General features: G+C 44.8%; 2 protein-coding genes across 3 annotated transcripts in view; both read right to left on the bottom strand.

The window, feature by feature from the left end:
* TSPEAR (thrombospondin type laminin G domain and EAR repeats) overlaps positions 1-22,933 on the bottom strand; it is a gene marked incomplete at both ends in the record, with an annotated part of 169,357 nt that overhangs the window by 41,087 nt on the left and 105,337 nt on the right. The window lies entirely within an intron of this gene.
* LOC308262906 (uncharacterized protein) lies at positions 7,630-8,367 on the bottom strand (the record flags this gene model as incomplete). Of its 2 annotated transcripts, none has more annotated exons than XM_080695663.1 (2): positions 7,630-8,004; positions 8,083-8,367. In XM_080695663.1, the coding sequence occupies 2 exons, from the start codon at positions 8,365-8,367 to the stop codon at positions 7,630-7,632; spliced, it is 660 nt and encodes a 219-aa protein (XP_080551789.1). The 2 variants fall into 2 exon arrangements, with proteins under 2 accessions (XP_080551789.1, XP_080551790.1); XM_080695664.1 differs by having other exon boundaries at positions 8,113-8,367.

The following is a 22,933-nucleotide window of genomic DNA, read 5'->3' as shown; positions in this document are numbered from 1 at the left end:
GCTCTGTACCCCTCAGGGTGCACGGGGCTGGCTGCCTGTGAGCCTGTCCCCTCCTGGGGTGGCCACTTCTGTGTACTCTGCCCTGCTCCTGTCTGGAGCACTTGTCTAGCCCTTCCTCACCCTTCCCGTGGGACCAGTTTCACACCTAGCTCCGCCAGAGGCACCTTTAATGCATGGTTACCTTTCAGTACGTTTTGACCACCAGGTAGTGTAAATGAGACCCAGGAACCTCTTACCCGATATAATGACCTCGATCATACTTTTAAAATTATTTGTGCTCTTTAGCCAAGTGTGATATTCATTTTGGCTTCACATTTTTATATAAAAATAGTGTATACTTATTTAATTATAAAGTAAGACACATATCCCAGGACACTGACTAGAACCTTCTGTGTTGCCCTAAAGCTGCCAGAGCCGAAAGCTAGACTCTTGTTTCAAAAACAGTGCTAACATGTGGAGTTAGCTCCTCCCCACTTGGCATCCTAGGATAAGGCAGAAGCCTCTCCCCATGGCCGCTGCCTCACCCTGCACAGGGTGCAGTGTCCCCACCAGCACCTCCCACTCCCGTTGAGAGATCAGAGTGATCCTCCTTGGAGGCCAGGGCTGGAGCCCCAGCTGCAGAGAGGCCAGCCCCAGAGGCCGGCGAGCCTGGCCAGGGTGCCCACTCCATCGCTGCACCTGGCCCGTCACTGAGGCTGCCCAGATGCACATGCAGGGGGTTGGGAGATAGGCCGGGCCCAAGCCCGGAGGGAGGGATTTTGCCCTGGACTGCTGTGGGGATGGAGCATACCCTATCGTTAAAATCACAGTGCTTGTGGCATGATTTAGTGACAGCTGCCCCACGTCTCTGCCCCTTCCTCTTCTGGCCTCTCATCTCTGCTTCTGGGCTTCTTCCTCATGTTAGCAGGGAGCTTGTCTGTCTTGTTCACTACTCCATCTCCAAAGGCCTAAAATAATGCCTGTTGCATGCTCTGATTCTTACTAGATCTTTAATAAAAATCGGCAGGAAAAATGGACTCTATTGGAGGAAATACTGGAGAGTAACTCTGAGTTCTGGAAGTGAGTGTGTGGTGCCAGCTTTCCCACTGACGTGCAAAGTGCTGCCTGTGGGGCTCTGCTTCCCAGGAGGGAGCCGCCTTCTGCCAGGTGAGCTAACTAGCTGAGAACGGGGAGGCCGGTTTTTGTTTTGTTTTGTTTTATTTTAGTATCAGAGATTGAACCCAGGGGACCGCCACCTCTGAATTACATCCCCAGCCATATTTTTTAAAAATTCGAAACAGGGTCTTGCTAATTTGCCTAGACCAGCCTTGAACATGCAGTCCTCCTGCCTCAGCCTCCCAAGGCCCGGGTTATAGTTGTGAGCCACTGTGCTCAGCAAGGCCTGGCTTAACAAATGAAATCCCCATGTGAAGGCCACAAGAGGCATCAGGACAGCGAGACCTGAAGATGGAACCCCCACCACAGGACGACGCACAGGGCATAACCGGCCGTACGTTGCACACTTTATTCTTGAGGCATTGCAAACCCACAGGTCACAGAGAAGAGGCTGAGAAGCTGGGCCTTCTGAGAGACGCAACAACCAGCCCAGGGCCTGTTGAACTGAGGGCTTCTGATAGAGTACCCAGGCTTTCCATTGCAAATACTGAATAAGCAGAAATAAGACCAGTCTCATGTTTGAATTAGCTGAAACAGAACTCGGTGATCTACCCATAGCCTGAATGCCAGAAGCAAAAGTTCATTCCCTATGGAGCCAGGTAATATTATCAGAGACTAAAATGATCTTTACTTTAAAAAAAAAATTTGGTGGTACTGGGGTTCCTGGAAACCCTTCTACCTCCGGGATACACTCCCAGACCTATTTTATACTTTTTATTTGGAAACAGGAACTCTTAAGACAGCAAGGCTGGCTTCGAACCAGCTCGATCCTCCTGTCTCTGCCTCCCAAGCGTGGGGATTGTAAACATGCGCCACCACACCCAGCATCTTTACTTTTTTTTTTTTTTTAAATTCATAAGGTCTTTCATTCAGTCAAAAAGTTACTAGGCATACTAGAAGACAGGGCCAAGTGACCAAAGACCAAGAGGAAAAACAAGCAGCAGAAACAGAACTGTCTATCATAGGTTTAGAGTAACTGTCACGAACGTTTTTAAGAGAACTCGGGAAAAGACAGAGAATTTCTGTGGCAGAATTCTATAAAAAGGATCCAGACATAAATTCTAGAAATGAAGAACACAATACTGATATTAAGAACTTAGCATGGTAGTTTAAGAGCATATTAGAGAAAGACAAAGAGAACATTAGAGAATTAAGGAAGGTAAATAAATATCAAGAAAAGGAAAAGGATATAGAGAAAATGGAGCAATCAGTATAAGGGGCATGATGAAGGATTTGTTTGAATCCTAGGAGAGAAGAGTAGGTAGAATTAGTAAAGTATTTGAAGATATAATGGGCGAGAATTTTAAATTAATGAATGAAATTAGCCCACAAATGCAAAAAAAAAAAAAAAACCCACTTAGATGCAAAAACAATTTAGCACCTAGGTGCAGAAAAATATTCTTAGCAAAGCAATATGCAGATAAACACACCTGGGCACACTGGGGCTGATCTCCAAAATCAGAGGCAAACTTTAAACTGTCTGAGGGGAAAAACACATACAGACTTCAAAGAAGCAACAAGACTGACAGACGACTCCTCAGTGGAAACGCTGGGGGCCAGAAGCCAATGGAATTATATCTTCATCATCTGAAATAAAATTAGCCTCAGGCTAGCTCTATACCCGTGGAGAAGGTCCTCAGAGATGACGATTGGACACTGACACTCTCAGGTGGCAGACACTGATAGAATGTGCCTTGACTGGGGTCTGCACTGAAGGAAATGTTGAAAGGAGTTAAATAGAAAATGATTCTAGAAACAAGGAAACTGATAAAGAACCAGCATAACAGTCAAAGGGCACATGTGGATTAATGAATACTTGTATCAAATGTCTTGCAAGATTTCAAATATTTATGGAAATAAAATAAATGGCAACAAGATCATAGAATTCAGGAAGGGATACAAGGAGTTAAAAGGGTCTCAGCTTACTTCATCATCTGCAAAATGGTATAATGTCTAGTTTACACTAGACTTTCAAAAGTCACAGATTTATGCTGTAAAGTCCGCAAGAATAATAAAGTAACAAGCAACTAGGTAGGAAGTAGATGAATGCAGTGGGCTGAGTAGTGACTCTCCAAAATTCAGGTCCACCTAGAACTTCACAGTGTGACTTTATTTTGACACAGGATCTTTGTAGATATACCCAGTTAAGAGAAAGTCATACTGTAGTAAAATTGGCAAAGTCCGATGACTAGAGTCAACAGAAGGAAGGAGGGGAGGGCTCAGATATATGCAGGGAAGGGGGCCATCGGAAGGGCAGAGATTAGAGTGAAGAAGCTACAAGCTGTGGAGGTCTACTGGGATCCATGAGAAGCCAGAGGGAGCAAGGACCCTGCTACGGTCAGATATAGTGACCCCTGGAGAGCTCAAGGTTGATATAGTTAAACCATGAGGGTTGAAATCTCATCAGTAGATAAACCCATCAGAGTGGATTATCTAGGTGGTGACTGGCCGGGAGGTTGTGCTCCTGGGTGCAGCCTTAGGGACTCTGCTGTGTCTTGTCATCCGTCTTGCTCCAGCTTGGGTGCTTTGAGGGCAAAGCCTTGTGTTTTCCCTCCCTCTGTTTCCTGCAACCATTCCTGAGATCTGTGCCCCCACCTCACATGGACTAAACCCAAAACTTTCAAGGAAAACTAAAGAAATAAATCTTCCTTCCTGGAAGTTATGTGGTCAGGCCTTTGGAGTATAGCAGTGAGGATGTTGCCTAAGACAGAAATCTCTCCCCTTAGAGATCAGAGGAAGCCTGGCCCTGTGGAAACCATCATTTCATGATTTTTGTTCTGGGAGAGTACATTTACATTTTTTAAACCACCCTCTGTGCTAACTTACTGCAGCAGCCCAAGGAACTAGGACAACAACAAGGGAAGTGGGGAAATAAAAATCTCAATGTACGGAATCCAAAATGCAAAGCAAGGAGTGGAAGGGTGGACTATGTGGAGCAAACAGAAAATGTGGGGCGCCGGCAGCTTTGCTCAAGCGCACCCACAAAACCCACGTCCTCTGCAGCCCTGCACACCAGCCTCATCGTCACTCAGCCCAGGTGCACGGCGGTGGCTCCTTGGGGCTTAATTTTGCATTTCTCTCCTAGCTTATGATGTCAAGCACGTCTTCATGTATTTATTTGCTATCTGTACATGTTATTTTTTGACAGTACTGGGGATGGAACCCAGGGGCATTCTACTTCTGAGCTACACCTCCAGCCCTATTTTTTATTCTTTATTTTGAAACAGGGTCTCACTGAGTTGCGACGGGCCTAAGTAGCTGAGGCTGTCCATGAACCGCGCTCCTCCTGTCTCAGACTCCCGAATGCTGGGTACAAGCGTGCGCCACAAGCATAAGCATGCACCCTTTCAAATATTACATGGCAACATATCAAACTCTGTGCAATTCCACGTATGTGATGTTTTAGAAGAGGTTATGATAATGGGACCAAATAAAGATTCAGGGTTGTCAAGGGCGAGAGTGGGGCCACGCACTACTGTCATGGGATGATGGAAGAGGCAATAGATTCACTGCGATGGGGGCGCACCGCACACTTGTCAAAACACAGAGCCAACAAAGAGGGAGAAAAGCGGAATATCCCAAATCTATTAAAGAACTGAATCTTGGATTTAAAGCCTTCCTACAAAGATGATCAGAGGTGTAGATTTTTCCACCAGTGACTTCTTCTAGATAACCGGAAGAAAAATGGCACCAATCTTATATTTCTCAGCTTGATTTACTAGTGCAGCATACCTTACAGACCTGAGGAAGTTGGGGCCTGAAGTTTTTGCCTCTAGTGAGAGCATCTGAGAAATGCCGTGATGCCCAGTGGCCTGGGTGGAATCAAATAGAAACTTTGGAGTTGGAAAGTACAATAACTGAACTAAAAAAATCTACAAGGGGGTGGGAGGGATGGCTTGGGATGGTGAGGGGGTGAGGAAGTATGTGTGGGGTGAGAGGCTGGTGCAGAATGACCAGCAGAGCGAGGGTCCCAGCCCATCATAGTGACCAGTCAACCCACCGAGAGCTACGGCAGCTGTACGCACACCCACATGTATCAGACCCAAAATATATGAAGCAAAAATGAACAGAATTGAAAAAAAATAGGCAATTTCCGTTCTACAAGAAGAGTTGGAGACTTCAGTAAGCCACACTCTCTATTCAAAAGAATAAAGTAATAGAACTAGACCCAAGTTCACAAGGAAACAGAGAACTGGAGGAACTGGTATTTCTCTATTGTGAGAGTGCAGGTTTGAAATGTTCCCTGAAAGGCTCATGTGTTAGAAGCATGTCCCCAGTGTTCACAGGTAAAATAATTGAAATGAGGCCCCAGACTCAGCAGTAGATAAATCCTCTGAAGGATGAATACCTTGAGTGAATTAACTGGGTGGTAACTCAGGCAGGTGAGGTGTGGCTGGAAGTCACTGGGGGTGTGGCCTTGGACACTGTATCTGGCCCTTTTTTCTCTCTATCTGCTTCCTGCCACCACTGAGTTGAGCCCAGCTTTTACCCACCACGCTGTGAGCCATGATGTCTGCTTGGAATCAGTTAACTGGACTGCACTTCTGAAACTGAACCCAATGGACTGTTCCTACTTGATGTCATTCTTGTCAGGTATTGTGGATACATGATGGAGAAGGCTGACTAAAACAACCGGGACTAACAGAAACATGTAAAGTACTCCACCCAATGACGGCAGAGCAGAAATTTCTCTCACGTGCAGATGGAACATTCTCTACACCAGACAACATGTTAGGCCACAAAATTAGTCTCAAAAAATTTAAATGACTGAAATTATTCAAAGTAACTTCTTTGACCACAATAGAAAGAAATCAGAAATCAAAACTAGAAAAAAAGAAAAATAGAATTCACAAATACAGGTTAATTAAACAATGCACATTTACGTGAATGGAGCAAAGGAGCCCAGAGGGGAAATGTCTTGAGATGAATTGGAAGGAGACACAATGCCCAAAAGTTATGAAGTGCAGCTATAGCAGTGCTCAAAGGGAAAATGATAGCTGTCAATGCCCACATTAAGAAAAAGAAAGGTCTCAGATCAGTAGCTTAATTTTATACCACAAGAAACTATAGAAAGAGAGGCCAATAAGTCCAAAGTTAACAGAAGAAAATGGAGATTAGAACATAGAAATAAAATAGAGAAGACGGATGTCAGCAAAAGTTGGTTCTTTGCAAAGAGCAGCACTTTGACAAGTTTTTAGCTGGACTAACTAAAAAAGAAACATCAAATTATTAAAATCATAAATGAAGGTGGCAGCATCACTGCTGACTTTATATAAATAAAAAGGATTATAAGAGAACAGTATGAATATTTGCATCCCAGGACGTAGGGTAAATAAGATTTAACAAACAAATTTCTATGAGCACATAAGTGACCCGATCCTGTATTGTTGGTCTTTGTTCCTTCATGGTCCTTCTAGTTACTCCCACCGTCCTTTCGTTTCAGCCTGAATTAGCATTGCATGTAAACGGCAACTCTCTCAGCTTGTTCTGATCTGGACAGGGGTTTCCTTGACTTCATTTTTTTTTTTTTTTTGGTGGTACTGGGGTTTCTGGAAGCCCTTCTACCTCCGGGCTACACTCCCAGACCTATTTTATTTTTGGAAACAGGGTCTCTTAAGCCAGCACGGCTGGCTTCGAACCTGCGCGATCCTCCTGTCTCCGCCTCCCAAGCGCGGGGATTACAAGAGTGCGCCACCACGCCAGGCTCCTTGACTTCATTTTTGAAATTGACTTGCCAGATACAATCTCTTCTTGGCTTATGAGCGATTCCCTTTTTCGGCACATTAGTAGACCATCCATTGCTTCTGGCCTCCATGGGTCTGGTGAGAATCAGCTGCTAACCTCCTCTTTTACTTTACTCAGAGTTCTCTTTGCTTTTGACTCTACAGTTTTATTATCTCCGTGTAGATTTCTCTTAGATTACTCTACATGAAGTTCAGTGAGTTTCCTGAAAGTGTAGCTCCATGTGTTACATAGAATTGGAAAGTTTGGGACATTATTTCTTAACGTTTTTCCTCTTTCCTACTTCTTCTCTCCTTCTGGAACTTCCATTATATATATGTTAGATATTTTTATGGTGTTCCACACAACTCTTAAGATTTGTTCTTTTTTCCTTATTTAAAAAGATCTCTTCCTTGGATTAGATATTCCAGCTGACCTGTCTTCCTTCACGTTCACGGACTCACTTGTCTGCTCAAAGTTGTCAAAGCCATAGGACAAACTTTTAATTTCTGTCATTGTACTTTTTAATTCTAAATTTTTTATTTAATTCTTTTAAATTTTTTATTGGTGCGTTGCAATCATACATCTTAACGGGGTACAAGATGGTAGACACACACACACACACACACACACACACACACACACACATCACTCCTGGTTGAGCTGTGCCTGGGTAGGGGGCTGCAGGTTGAGGGCATCTAGGGCCAACGTGGGGCAAGACCTGAGCCCACCTGGCCTTGGAGGACAGGCCGGTCAGCAGCTGGACTTCTGGCCTGATGAGAGGCCACAGCAGGCAGGGCGGGCGCAGGCCGGGCGGCAGAGCAAGGACACGCAGGAGGCCGGGCGGCAGCAGCTGGGCTGGCAGGAGGAGGTGCCACAGAAGGAGGCTGGCACACAGCAGGCAGGGCGGCACACGGGGCGGCAGAGCAGTGACACGCAGGAGGAGGGTCTGCAGCAGGACTGTGGGCAGGGGGAGGAGCTGCAGCAGGAGGGCTGGCAGCTAGACTGCTGGCAGCAGGAGGAGGAGCCAGAGCAAATGGGCTCACAGCAGACAGGCTTGCAGCAGACGGGCTTGCAGCAGAGGGACACACAGCAGACAGGCTTACAGCAGACGGGCACGCAGCAGGACTGCGGACAGGGGGAGCAGGTGCAGCAACAAGGGTCACAGCTAGACTGCTGGCAGCACGAGGAGGAGCCAGAGCATACAGGCTTGCAGCAGACAGGCACGCAGCAGGACTGCTGGCAGGGGGAGCAGCTGCAGCAAGCCGGCTGGCAGCTAGACTGCTGGCAGCAGGAGGGTGTGCAGGAGCTGGTGCAGCCTGGCTGGCAGCACGGGCTGGCAAAGCAGCTCACTGGGGTGCAGACTAGGCTCAGGCAGGAGGCCGGGGCACAACAACTGGGGGCGCAGCAGGGGGGCTCGCAGCAGCTCTCCGGGCAGTCTTCCACCTGCCAGGAGTTGTTAGAGCATACAGACATGGTGGAGGCGGCCATGTGGGCTGGGCAGGAGGAGGGTTTGAGTGTGTGAGTGTGTGTGTGAGCTGCCTGGCTTCTGGCTTTTATACTCCTAGCGCTGAGGTGTTTTCCCAGCAGGAGGCTGGCAGCGCCCTTCCCCTTCCTTGTTGGTGCTTGCTCCTTCTTAGAGCTCAGCTCATAAAACCCCTAGAGCTGGGTGGCGGCTCCCCAGTCTGAGCTTGGCCCCTCAGGACCCTGTGGTCAGCGCTGCCTCCCTGTGCTGACCCTGCACCCCAGCTGGCTCTGGGTCCTGAGGATGCATAGTGCCCTCCTGCCCTGAACAGCAGCCTCCACTAGGGAGCCCGGCCTGGCCAGGACATGAAGATGAGAAAGCCTACTCTGGGAAAGTCTGCGAGTTACCTGCTGTGGCCTGGGCTCCTGATCTGGTGCTGGGCGGGCAGCAAGGACCAGAGACCCAGCTCACCTAAGAGGGAGACAAGGGTCTGAGGACTGCAGCCGGCCTGGCCTTCCCGACCTGCAGCAGCACTCCCGGAGCCCTGGGTCTCTTGCCCTGGGCGAGGCGGGTCCTGGTCAGGCCCTGAGGACAGGAGGGGCTGCAGGCCAAAGGAGGCTGTGTGGAGAGGCTGGAGGCTGCTCATCCTCGGCCAGGCCGACCTCGGCCCAGAACCTCATGGTGGACGCGCCCCAGCGGCAGCTCAGCAGCCTCAGAAGTCGCTCACGACGCGATGCTGATGCTGTGTGACAGGCTCTGAGCGCGTGTCCTGCCGTAGAGATCTGAGCACCTCACACCCAGCCCTCATCGCACACCACCTGCTCCCACAGTCACTGTGGAGAGAGAGGAAGCCTGGCTCAGAGCGGTGGAGCAGCCTGCTCCCACAGTCACACAGCGACTGGGGCAGAGCCGAGCCCAGCAATGACCAGGACCAACCCTAACCCGCTGCGTTAAAGAACTCCATCACACGTTTACACAGACACAAAGAGAAGAGTTTGTCATTCGCAGGAAAAGGGATGGAACTTGAATCGTTATGCTGAGTGAAATCGGCCAGGCCCGGAAAAGCAAGGGACATGTGGGGAAGCTGGAGAGAAAATAGGAAAGAAAGGGGCTTCAGAGACGGGGAGGAAGACAGTAGAATAGTGACAGGCCTGGGGGAGGCGATGCAGGGAGGAGTACAAAGAGGAAACGGCCATCGGGTGCTCACCAGGGATGTGTGTACATAGAATGCTCACCTTGAATCCATGTTGCACAATTACCAGGCACAATAAAATCATAAGAAAAGGAATATATCGTGGTTCAAGTTATAATACTGCTCCATTCATGGCCTTTCTTTACTGGTATTAAAATACTTGTTTCGGCCGGGCGTGGTGGCGCACGCTTGTAATCCCCGCGCTTGGGAGGCAGAGACAGGAGGATCGCGCAGGTTCGAAGCCAGCCGCGCGCGTTGGCTTAGGAGACCCTGTTTCCAAATATAAAAATGTAAAAATAGGTCTGGGAGTGTAGCCCGGAGGTAGAAGGGCTTCCAGGAACCCCAGTACCACCAAAAGAAAAAAATAAAATAAAAATAAAATAAAATACTTGTTTCATTCATTGGAGTGAAACATCCTAAATTAGTACACAGAGCACCTCTCAGTGCAGTGATATTGAGGAAACTCTGGGCTGTTCCTCCAAAACAGAGACAAGGATGAAACTCACCAGTGTGAGGAGACAAAGATAATAAACAGGAGCCAAGATAATAAAGTGTAGCTGAGGCCAACGTGCTAATTTAGTTATGAGGAAGAGAGAAAGCACGTTAGGACCAAAATAATAATCAAATAAATAATGAGGCAGATCTTCCGAGATACACAGGCACGTGTGCGTCTGGAGTGCGAGGACTTGGTGACTGTAAAAAGTCTGGTTCTGAGAGTCCTCACTAGACAGTCATACTAGGTACTGTTTATATTCAAATAGGAGAGCAATCCTGCAGCCCCCAGGTGAACACGGTGTACCTGGGCACTAACCAAACCGGCCGGCCACGGACACCAAGACTCCTCATCCACGGGGTGAATCTTTGCCCAGTGTGGTGGAGTACACCTATCCTCACAACACTTAGCAGGTGGAGACAGGGGGATGGCAGGTTTGAAGCCAGCCTCAGCAATGTAATGAGGCTCTCAGCAACCTAATGAGAGCCTGCTCTCAAATAAAAATTAAAATAGGAATGGGGACCTCTCTCCCCACCCAGAAGGGCCTGGAGGTCCAGGCCACATGGCCCCAACCCTGGGCAGGTAGGTGGGGGCAGGCAGTGCACCCTTAGGTGGCCCCCTTCCCCACCTGGAAGGGTTGGAGGTCCGGGCCACATGGCCCCAACCCCGGGCAGGTGGCGGGCGTGGGCAGGGCACCCTTAGGTGACCCCCCCTCCCTACACTGGAGGGCCCAGAGGTCCTGGCCGCAAGGCCCGACCCCGGGTGGGTAGGTGCACATGGGCAGGGCACCCTTAGGCGACACCCCTCCCACCGGGAAAGAAAAAAAATTTTTATCACTACCGAGTGCCTGATCCCACATCCTCCCAAAACCACACATACTCTCTTCTCTTATTACAAAAAAAAGGGAGAAGAAAAGAGTAAAATATTCAAGAGGGGTTAAGATGGCCCTGACGGCAGCTAGAATATTGGAAATGCAGACAAAACATATCATCTGAACTGGAACTTTTGGAAAAATTCCCCGCGAAGGAGGACTGAGGCATCTCTACATCCTAAAGAATCCTGGACATCACCTGTAAGGAGAGTATAGCGGAGGCCTAGGAGGAAGGCGGTGGCGGCAGCAGTGGCCGATATGGCGGTGGAGACTTGGATTTGGGAGAGGCAGACATTTGATCCAACCCACCCTGATCCTCTGGAGAAATTACCCCAAAGGTCGAATGCTACTGTCGCGCATGCTTAGGAACACTGGACATATGCGATATGAGAAAGAGCTTGGGAAAGATTTGAAATGGTGGAGGCAGTCGCATTGGCAGCGGCAAGTACTCAGGGGAGGCAGAGATCTGACGTAATATACCTGGAACTTTTGAAGAAATTACCTCAGGGGCAGAATACTACCACCATGCACCCTTGGGAACGTGGAACAACCTGCTGGGTGAAGAGGGTGCTCGGATCAGAGCCTGCCGAGGGGTGAGGCCGGTGCTGGGGCCAGCGAGGCCAGGATCGGAGCCTACTGTGAGGCAAGGCAAGTGATGGGGCCTCCAAGGCCAGGATCAGAGCCTGCCGAGGGTTTAGGCCGGTGCTGGGGCAAGCGAGGGCAAGATCGGAAGCTGCCATGAGGCAAGACTGGTGCTGGGACCTACGAGTCTGGAATTGGACTCTGCTGAGGGTTAAGGCCAGTGCCGGGGTCAGTGAGGCCGGGATTGGAAACTGCTGTGAAGCAAGAACGGAGCTGGGACTTGTGAGATCAGGACAGGAGCCTGCCAAGGGGTTAGGCTGGTGCCAGGGTCAGCGAGGATGTGATTGGAGCCTGTCATGAGGCTAGGTCAGTGCTGGGGCCTCCGAAGTCAGGAGTGGAGCCAGCCGAGGGGATAGTTTGATGTGGGGGCCAGCGAGGCCAGGATCGGGGCCTCCCATGAGGCAAGGCTGGTGCTGGAGCCAGTGAGGTCGGGATCAGAGTCCTCCGGGTGGCCAGACCACTACTGGGGCCACCAAGAGTGGGATCGGAACTTGCAATGCGGCATGCACAGAGAAATAGCACAGAAAATAAAATCCAGCTGGTTCCCCTAATTAGCAAGAACTAGGAGGAAAGGGGTAACAGAAGGAGGTCTGGTAGTAGAAAGGGCCCTATTGAAAAGCAATTAAGGTGACTAATCAGAGGGGAGGGGATGGGGGAGGATGGAATCTCTTTAAAACTCCTGAGGTATGTAAACAATTATATCAAAGATAATCACCAATTAAGCATGGGATCGAGGGTGGGGAAGGGAATGAGATGGGGATTGGATGAGGGCTTATTGGATGATATGTGCTTGTATATCCTCTCAAGTCTTGTATTCCAAAGTGATTCATGATTACAAAATAAAATAAAGTAAATAAAATAAAATAAAATAAAAATAGGAATGGGGAAGTAGCTCAGAAGTAGAATGTCCCTGTGTTCAATCCCCATCACCACAGAAAAAATAATTCTGAATCTTTCTCAAATGGAGACAACAGCACTGTGTTTTCATATCAGGCAGAGCCTAGAAAGCACTGTTCAGATGTCTTTCCCAAAAAGTACGTAATGAAAAATGTTAAACAACCACGTGGTTGTCATGGATGGATTGTCTGCACCTCCAGATTCATCTGCTGAGGCCTTAATTCCCATGTGCTGGCAGTAAGAGGCCTTTGTCAGGGTAACCAGGCTGGGAGGTGGAGCCCCAGAGAGGTCAGAGCCCGGGGAGGTGAGACGCTGAGGGAAGGGACACGGCCGGCAGGGTGTGAGGACACAGCAAACCGGCTGCAGTCTGAGCCAGAGGGCACGCCCTTCCCAGACCTGACCAGACCCCGGGTGCCCAGCTCCAGAGCAGTGAGAAATGACTCTTGTTTTATCTCAAGTCAATTGCGGTGAGTTACAGCAGCGGGATTCAATGTGGTGACGCGAAGTTGTGCCCTGCGTGGGGGCGATGGGGAGACTCAGACCTGAGGCCAAGCAAGCACTCCATGACTGGTTAGACATACACATTTCAAATAGGTTGTATGAAATGCACAGTGTAACCTGTTCTACTTTAATAACAATGATGAGATTCTAACATTTTATTCTTTGCTGGCACAATGTCAGACCTGTCTGTCCTTGTGAGGATGAACAAAGAATGTTTAAAAAAAAAGGCTTCCACAGCAGAGATAATGGACCAGCACCTGATTTTGGCGTAAAAAGACTATTGGCTAGCAGGCTAGGAGGGACAAGATAATGAATTCCTATAAAAATAATGCATTCTTGGGGAGATTCAAAATGGTAACTGCAGGATGCAGCACATCTCAGTAGCTGAAAAGAATAAAATTCAACTACTGAGAAGGCAGCATCTTAATAAATAAGATAAATATACCTTACGACCCAAAACAGATCCAGGGACCACAGCAGAAGGAATCCAGTATCTCTGAACTGCGAGATCCACTGATAAAAAGGGCAAGGGCGCGCCGCACCTACTGTGGATGAGGCCAGCCACGGGACCAAACCGCAAGTCCCAGTGTGGCAGCCCCAAGAAATTCAGAAAAAAAATCCAAGAGTTTGAAAGTGGCTGTAGAGCTCCAACATCTTCAGTGGCGAGCTTCACCCGAGCACCTGAGCGGCACCATTTGCTCACCAGTGGTGGCAACTGCAGCAGCACAACAAGTCCTCCAGAGACCCAAAACTGGACCAGGTAACCGTGTGCGCAGAGAAGCCACGGGACCCAGCAGTACAGTGAGGATCCGGAGTCCCAGACCAGGGCAGCCAGGTAACAGTGTGCGCCCAGATGAACCACGGGACCTGGCGTGCACCCAGTGTGTGACATAGAAAACAGTGGAAACCGTTTGTGCCCAGTGTGCGCTGCAGGACCTGGCGGGCTAGTCCAGTTCGAACCATCAGAGACACAGGAAAGGTACTCAAGGCGTGATACCTGAACAGGGCCACAAGGGGTCGCTTGAACACTATGTTTGACATTCCCCTTCCCCACATTAGGGAAATGCAGGCCTGACCCCCAGTTGGGGAGTACAGAGGCATGGACTACAGGCTAGAAATACACAGAACCCGCGACTTGCACAAAACTTATTAACAGTGACTCCTAACGCCCTGACACCTAATCACAAAACCTCAGAGGCGAGAGAGGAGCCCAAACACTTAGAGAGTGGGTTCCGAAGCTGACAATAGGGTACAGAGCAAATAAGAGACAATGGAAAATAGTCCAGAAGCTACCACAGCTATCAGACATTCAGATATTATACAGGCCTGCTCCATATTTGTAAATTAGTAGGACTGGTTTTTTTGTTTTGTTTTGTTTTTTCCTTTAAGGGTTTTTTTTTTTTTTTTTTTGTGGTACAGGGGTTCCTGGAAGCCCTTCTACCTCCAGACTACACTCCCAGACCTATTTTATACTTTTTATTTGGAAACAAGGTCCCATAAGCCAGCATGGCTGGCTTCGAACCCGTGTAATCCTCCTGTCTTCACCTCCCAAGCACAAGGATCACAAGCGTGCGCCACTATGCCCGGCTTATTTGTGGTTTTTGTTTGGTTGGTTGTTGTGTTTTGTTTGTACTTTGTTTTCTCACATAGTTGCTAGTTGTCTTGTTTTTATTTTTTTCCTTATATTCTCTTTCTTACTCTTTTTTCTCTCTTTTGGTTGTTTTTGTTTTTGTTTCCTTTGATATATAATAGTTAGCTTTTGTATCTTGTTTTGTTACTTTATTCATGTTTGTTTGCTCCTTCCCCCATTCCTTTTACAAACTTCTTCACTCTAACCTATCTACTCTCTTCTCTCAAAACTTTTTTCCTTTACTGTATCTCCTTGTTTAACACACAAGGTATTTCATATCTCCATACTTAAATACTCTACTAACTACAAGAGTCCTACTATCTATACTTCTCCCATTCTCAACCGGATACTACCTTATTATAATTAAATTCTTACTCAACCTAATCATATCCTTTACCTTACCCAACTCCTGTACCCATCACCTCAGCTTCTCCCCATCAACCAACCCTCACCATTGGAAAAAGTACCGTTTACCTGCTACACCTCTAAATTCCTACTACTAAGACTGTATTAGACATAATAACCACAAAAGATGCCAAATATCAGCTAAACAAGCATGAGAACCTTGAAAATATGAGAATTAGGAATAGTGAAGAAACAACACAGATCACAAATGCTGACCTACAAGGAATGCAAGAAGGAGAGTTCTGAATACTGATCTACAATAGGATGAAAAACCTCAAAGCAAGTGTACAGAAATGAAAGAGGAAATAGAGACACTAAGAAAGAATCAGAAAGAGGTCTGGAATGAAATAAAAGAGTCAATAAATGACATGAAGTCAGCAAGAGAAAGAAATTCTGGAAGGTGAGATTATATGGAAAATAGAATATCATTGTTAGAAGACAGCTCATTCAAAACTGAGAGCACAGTCATTACAGCAATGAAACCTAAACATCCAACAACTATGGTACAATATGAAATGTTCTAACTTATGAATAAAAGGCACTGAAGAAGGGACCAAGGGCATTTGTAATCTCTTCAGAGAAATAATTTTAGAGAATTATCCAAACATGAAAAGAGACTTGGACTTACATGTTCAGGAGACATTCAGAACACTATTAAGGCAAGATCAAAGAAGGACTTCCCCATGCCTTATAATAATCAAAATGACCAACATAGAGGCCAAGGAAAGAATCTTAAAAGCAGTGAGAACAAAAGAACGGGTGACATACTGGGGCAAAACAATAAAAATTACTCCAGACTATACAACTCAAGTCATGAATGCTAGGAGAGACTGATATGATGTGATCCAGACCCTGGAAGAAGACAACTTACAACCAAAACTGTGATATCCAGCAAAATTATTATTCAAAATTGATGGAGAAACAAAAGTGTTTCAAGATAAGCAGACTCTCAAAACATTCATGAATTCAAAGCTAACACTAGAGAAAATACTTAATGAAATAAACCATAAAGAAGAAAAAAGAAGCAAGTTACAGAACAAGAGAAGAGATGAAGTTGATCAGCAGGGCATCTAAGTAAAAGAAGAAATAATATTATACCAAACAGAAGTTAGAACACAAATAACAGGAAAAAGTTATATTTCAATAATAACTGAATTTCCAAGGACTTAAACCACTAATCAAAAGACATAGACTGGCAATGTGGATTTAAAAACATAATCCAAATATATGCTGTTTGCAAGAAACTCACCTTACAGCCAAAGACTTTCACAGATTGAAAGTGAAAGGATGGAAAACATATATCATGCCAATGGAGACCAAAAATAGGCAGGGGTAGGTAGCAACGCTGATATCTAACAAAAGAGACTTTAAGGTAAAACACATCAGACGAGACAAAGCGGGGCACTTCCTTTTATTAGAAGAAACAATCCATCAAGAAGATATAATGATAGTAAATGTTTATGTTCCAAATGTGGGTGCAGCCACATTTGTAAAACAAACCCTCCTGGACATCAGATCTCAAATAGACCTAAATACAATATATTGGGAGACTTCAACACACCTCTCACACCACTGGATCTATCTTCAAGGCAAAAGATGTGTAAACACTCCAGAACTAAATAAAACTATAATCCAAATGGATCTAATGACATGTGCAGAATATTTCAACCAGAAACAACAGAATGCACATTCTTTACAGCAGCACATGGAACCTTCTCAATAATAGATCACATTCTGGGCCACAAAGCAAACACCAGCAAATTAAAAAGATGTAATATAATTCCCTGCATCTTTTCAAACCATAATGGAATGAAATCAGAAATCACTAACAGGAAACTCAAAAGAAACTATTTAAATACATGGAGATCGAATGATACACTATTGAGTGATGAGTGGGTAAGATCAGAAATTAGGGGAGGGTAGCGGCGGAGCAGCTGGGCAGCAGAGCAGTCAAGGGGCTGAGGGTCACAACAAACTTATAAAACTTAAATCAGAGACTTCCGGGAAGATGGCGACCAAGAAAAGCGGATCTTAAGAGCCCCGCTAACAACTAATCTCCATTACCACAAAATCAGCGCCTTTCATAGCCATAAAACACCATCACCAGAGAAACAAAAAAATCATCAGGCTCCAGAGAGAAAGCAGACTGAGAACAGAGCTCAGAGCAACAGAGGAGATAACTGGCCTCACGCCCGAGGGCGCGGCAGCAGTGCCATACTGCTGGCGGCAGCGGCGACTTCACCTGATGGCTACAGCAAGCCGAGGTGAGCCGCTGCAGAACAGCCAGGCGGGATTTCTCGCCGCAGGTAAAATCTAAAGCTCCCAGTGGCTGAGCTCAGCACACGCTGCAGGGATTCAGAGTGGAAATCAAAACCAAGAAGAAATACGCCAGCCTCACGGCCGAGGGCATAGCAGCGGTGCCATATTGCCACCGGCGGCAGCAGCAGAGAATTCACCGAGTCCAGTAGAGCTACATCTGCGTACTCAAGAACAGTGAGTCAAATTGCGGGCACCAGAGGAGAAATCCCAGTACTGTACTCCCTGGGACTTGACCCAGTGGGGGAGGGGCGGTGGCAGAGATATCACACCATAGGAGAACGTGCAACCTGGCACCCCCCACAGTCTAAAGCAGCCTCTATCGACTCTCTGGGTCGGAGACTCTGTGATAAAACCCAGTAAAGGAGTAGTGGGGTCTGAGATACTACAGACTCGAGATCCAGAGCATCTTAAGTGAAGTCATAGTGACCCAAGGGAAGAACCCAGAGAAGGCACAAACTTCTGAAATCATGGGAAAGAGGAATAATACTGGAGCAATGAATGCCCACAACCCCACAACATCAGAACCTGATAAAACAGAAATTCAGAGATTTCTAGAAGATCAAATCAGGAAAATAACTTTAGAAATAATAGAGGTGCTTCGAAAAGAACTCAGAGAGAGCCAAAAAGAGATAAAGGATGCAATTAATGAAGTAAAGGCCTCAATTAAAAGCACAAACAACCGATTAGACCACATGGAGAACAGAATCTCGCTCTTAGAAGATGATCATTCCAAAAATGAATGCATAGTTTCTAATCTAGGAAAAAATATCCAACAGCAAGAATCTGAGATTGAAGAAATATGGGCCTATTTTAAGAGAGCTAACCTAAGAATAATTGGAATAGAGGAGGGAAAAGAAAGTGAAACCAAAGGGATCAACAATCTCTTCAAGGAAGTAATAGCAGAAAATTTTCCAAACATAGAGCAAGAGGTCTATACCCAGGTCCAGGAAACTTAGAGAACTCCCTTTAGACAGGATCGGAGAAGAGGATCCCCACGCCACATAATTGTCAAAATGACCAATGTAGAAGCCAAGCAGAGTATCTTAAAGGCAACAAAAACAAAGGGCCAAGTGACATTCAGAGGCAAACCAATTAGAATCACTCCAGACTTCCCAAACCAAGTCATGAGAGCCAGAAGGGCTTGGAGTAACATATTCCAAACTCTGAAAGAAAACAACTTCCAGCCAAAAATTTTCTACCCAGCAAAACTTTCTATCAAATTAGATGGAAAAATAAGAAGCTTCCATGACAAACAGAAACTGAAGGAATTTATGTCTTCAAAACCAGCACTAGAGAAAATACTCAAAGAGATTAACTACAAAGAAGAAATAGGTAACACACACCAGAACCAGAGAAACAAGATTTTCCATCCAACAGACAACTAAGATTGGTTATCTGTGGAGATTCATTATTTATGTTAGTCTTTTACCTATCTCTAAATGTTATTGTTTGCCTTTATTGTTGTTAATTTTTAGGATTTCTAGTTGGAATATTAATATACCTTCAGATATAGCATTTGGAAATATTTCATCCCATTCTATTAGTAACTTTTAACTCTGTTTACATTGTCTTTGGATATACAATATTTTTTTATTTTTTAGGGAGTTTGTATACTCTTCTGTTGCCTGTGCCATTGAAATCATATCCAAGAAATCACTGCCAATTTGAATGTTGTGAGGTTTTATGACCCAGATTTTCTTCTAAAAGTTTATAGCCTTAAGATTTATATTTAGGTCTTTTATCTATTTTGAGTTAATACTCGTATATGGGATTAAGTAAGGGTCCAATTTTATTCTTTTCCATGTAATTATTATTTTTCAACAATATTTAGTTAAAAGATTATTATTTCCATCACCAAATGTTCGTGGAAACCTTGTCAAAAATAACTTGACAATATAGGGAAGAATTTAGCTCTAGGCTTTTATTTAACTCCAATGGTTTATATATCTGCCTTTAGAATAGTACTACACTGTTTCAATTATTGTAGCTTTATATGGTTTGAAATCAGAAAATATATATCTTCTAGCTTTGTTCTTTTTCAAGATCGTTTTGGGTATCTAGAGTCTATTTTCCATATTAGGATAGATTTTTTTTTCTGAAAAATAAATATATAAATATATGATAGTTTCACCTAAAAAAATAGAAAAAAATATTCTCTGGTAAGAAAGAAAGTAAAAAGAAATATTGAAATGTTATCTTTAAGTCATCAAAAGCTTGGTATCAGACAAATGAAACTGTTATGTGAGATTATCATTTTTAATTTTGGATAAATTGCTATAATACTAGATGTCAACCACTAAGCCAAGCATGGGAGGGAGGGATGGGGAGAGAATGGGGTGGGGATCGGGTGGGGGCTGACTGGGCGATGTGTGCATGTATGTCTACAAAAGTTTGTATCCCACTATGATGTATGAATACAGTGCAGCAATAAAATAAATAAATAAAGAAAGAAAGAAATTAGGGGAGAAATAAAGAAATTTCTGGAAATAAAATAGAGAAACAACTTACCAAAATATATGGGGCACTTTGAAGATAGTGTTAAGAGGAAATTTTATAGCATTGAGTGCCCAATAAGAACAGAGAGTCGCCAAGTAAACAACCTAATGACAGAACTCAAGGACCTAGAAAGACTGCAACAGTCTAATCCCAAAGCAAGCAGAATGCAGAAAATTATTAAAATCAGAGCAGAAGTAAATAAAATATAGATCAAGAACAACAACAACAAAATTCAAAGCTGGGTGTGGTGGCACACACTTGCAATCCCCATACTTGGGAGGCAGAGACAGGAGGATCACACAGGTTCGAAGCCAGCTATGCTGGCTTAAGAGACTCTGTTTCCAAATAAAAAAGTATAAAATAGTTCTGGGAGTGTAGCCCGGAGGTAGAAGGGTTTCTAGGAACCCTAGTACCACCAAAACAAAATTTCAAAGAATCAACAAAACAAAAAGCTGGTTCTTTGAAAATATTAATAGGATTGACAAATCCCTGGTCAACCTAACCAAAAGAAAGAGAGAATCAAATTATTAAAATCATAAATGAAAAAGGAGATATCACTACAGACAGTGGGGGAAATTCAAGGATTATCAGAAACTATTTTGAAAATTTATACTCCAAAAGACTGGAAGACATGGAAGAAATCGAGAGATTTCTAAGCACATATAACCTACCTAAACTGAACCAAGAGGACATGGCAAGCCTAAACCAACCAATAGCAAGCAAAGAAAGAGAAACAGCAAGAAAAGTTCTGCCATCAAAGAAAATCCCAGGCCCTCATGGGTTTCTAGATGAATTCTACAAAACTTTCAGTGAAGAACTAATCCCAATACTTCACAACATGTTCCAGGAAATTGAAAGAGATGGGATTCTCCCAAATTCCTTCTACAAGGCCAGTATCACATTAATCCCCAAACCAAATAAAGACACCTCAAGAAAGGAAAATTACAGACCAATATCCTTAATGAACATAGATGCAAAAATTCTGAACAAAATACAAACTATACACATTCAAAACCATATCAAGAGAATTGTACACATGACCAAGTTGGTTTCATCCCAGAAAAGCAAGGCTGGTTCAACATATGCAAATCAATACATGTTATTCACCACATAAATAGAACTGAGAACAAAAACCACATGATCATATCAATAGATGCTGAAAAGCATTTTACAAAATCCAACACCCATTCATGTTAAAAACACTACAGAAAATTGGAATAGAAGGAACATATTTCAACATCATTAAGTCAATATACAATAAATCCAAAGCCAACATCATCCTGAATGGGGAAAAATTGCAAAAACTCCATCTAAAGTCAGGAACAAGACAAGGATGCTCACTGTCACCACTCCTTTTCAATATAGTTCTCAAGACTCTTGCCACAGAAATAAGACAAGAGAAGGAAATCAAAGGAATTCACACAGGAAGAGAGGAATTAAAACTATTCTTATTTGCTGATGACATGATCCTTTATCTAGAAGACCCAAAGAACTCAACCAAAGACTAATTAAACAATTAACTAATTAAACAATTAGAGCTAATTAAACAATTCAGCAAAGTTACAGGATATAAAATCAACCTAAAGAAATCAGTTGCTTTTCTTTATGCCAACAATGAATCCACAATGAAAGAAGTAAAGAAAACAATTCCATTCACTATAACCTCAAAACCAATAAAATACCTAGGAATAAACCTAACCAAAGATGTAAAAGACCTCTACAGAGAAAACTATAAAACATTACAGAAAGAAATTGAAGAAGACCTTGGAAGATGGAATGATCTCCCGTGCTCATGGATAGGCAGAATAAATATCATCAAAATGGCCATTCTGCTAAAGTGATCTATAGATTCAATGAAATTCCCATTAAAATACCAATGGAATTTTTCATAGACCTAGAAAAATCAGTCATGAATTTTATATGAAATCAGAGAACTACAGTAACATATGCCCAGAATAGCCAAAGCAATTTTCAACAATAAGAACAATGCAGGAGGCATCACAATCCCAGACCTCAAATTATACTATAGAGCAATAGTAGTAAAAACAACATGGTATTGGCACAACAACAGACATACTGAGAAGATGCAGAAACAAACCCTCACACCTATAGTCAATTAATCTTTGACAATAGGGCCAAACTCATATGCTAGAGAAGAGACAGCCTTTTCAACAAATGGTGCTGGGAGAACTGGCTATCCATTTGTAGAAAGATGGAACTAAATCCTTACTTCTCACCGTGCACAGGAATCAACTCGAGATGGATCAAAGACTTAGAAATTAGACCAGAGACTGTGAAGCCATTAGAGGAGGGCATAGCCTCAAACTTTCTCAACAAGCCCTCCAAAGCACAGGAAATTAAAGCAAGAATTAACAAGTGGGATGGCATCAAACTAAAAAGTTTCTTCTCAACAAAGGACACCACCAAGAACCTAAAGAGAAAGCCTACAGAATGGGAGATCTTTACTAGCCACCACTCAAGAGAGAGGGCTAATATCCAGAATATATAAAGAGCTCAAAAGACTCTACACTATTAAATCAAACAACCCAATCAAGAAATGGGAAACTGACGTTGGTCGTGTAATCCCCGCGCTTGGGAGACGGAGACAGGAGGATCACGCAGGTTCGAAGCCAGTCACGCACGCTGGCTTAGAAGACCCTGTTTCCAAATTAAAAAGTATAAAAATAGGTCTGGGAGTGTAGCCCCAGGTAGAAGGGCTTCCAGGAATCCTGTACCACCAAAAAAGAAATGGGCAACTGAACTGAACAGAAACTTCACAAAAGAAAAGATACAAAGTGCCAATAGATACATGCAAAGATATTCTACATCATTGGCCGTGATCCTCCGGTCTCAGCCTCCCGAGTGCTGGGATCACAAGCGTGCCCACCACGCCCGGCTTTGGCTTTCTTTTTCTAAACTAGACATGATCAAGAACCCATGGTGCCATCATCCCAAACTGCAACAGTGGGGTCACACGTGAGAGGGGGCATCTCACAGGCAGCGGCTCCAACACCTCCTCCAGGCCACTGCAAATTCCCCTCCTGGGGACCAGACTCCAGCCCTGAGCCCCTGGGGACACTCAGACCTATCCACGCCACAGTACTGGGTGAAGACAGTCCCTCACATGCTAATGTCACCACCTGCTT

Source organism: Muscardinus avellanarius, assembly GCF_963383645.1.
Source record: "Muscardinus avellanarius genome assembly, chromosome: 5".
NCBI classification, from domain to species: Eukaryota; Metazoa; Chordata; class Mammalia; order Rodentia; family Gliridae; genus Muscardinus; species Muscardinus avellanarius.
This window is presented reverse-complemented; position numbering and strand designations above follow the sequence as displayed.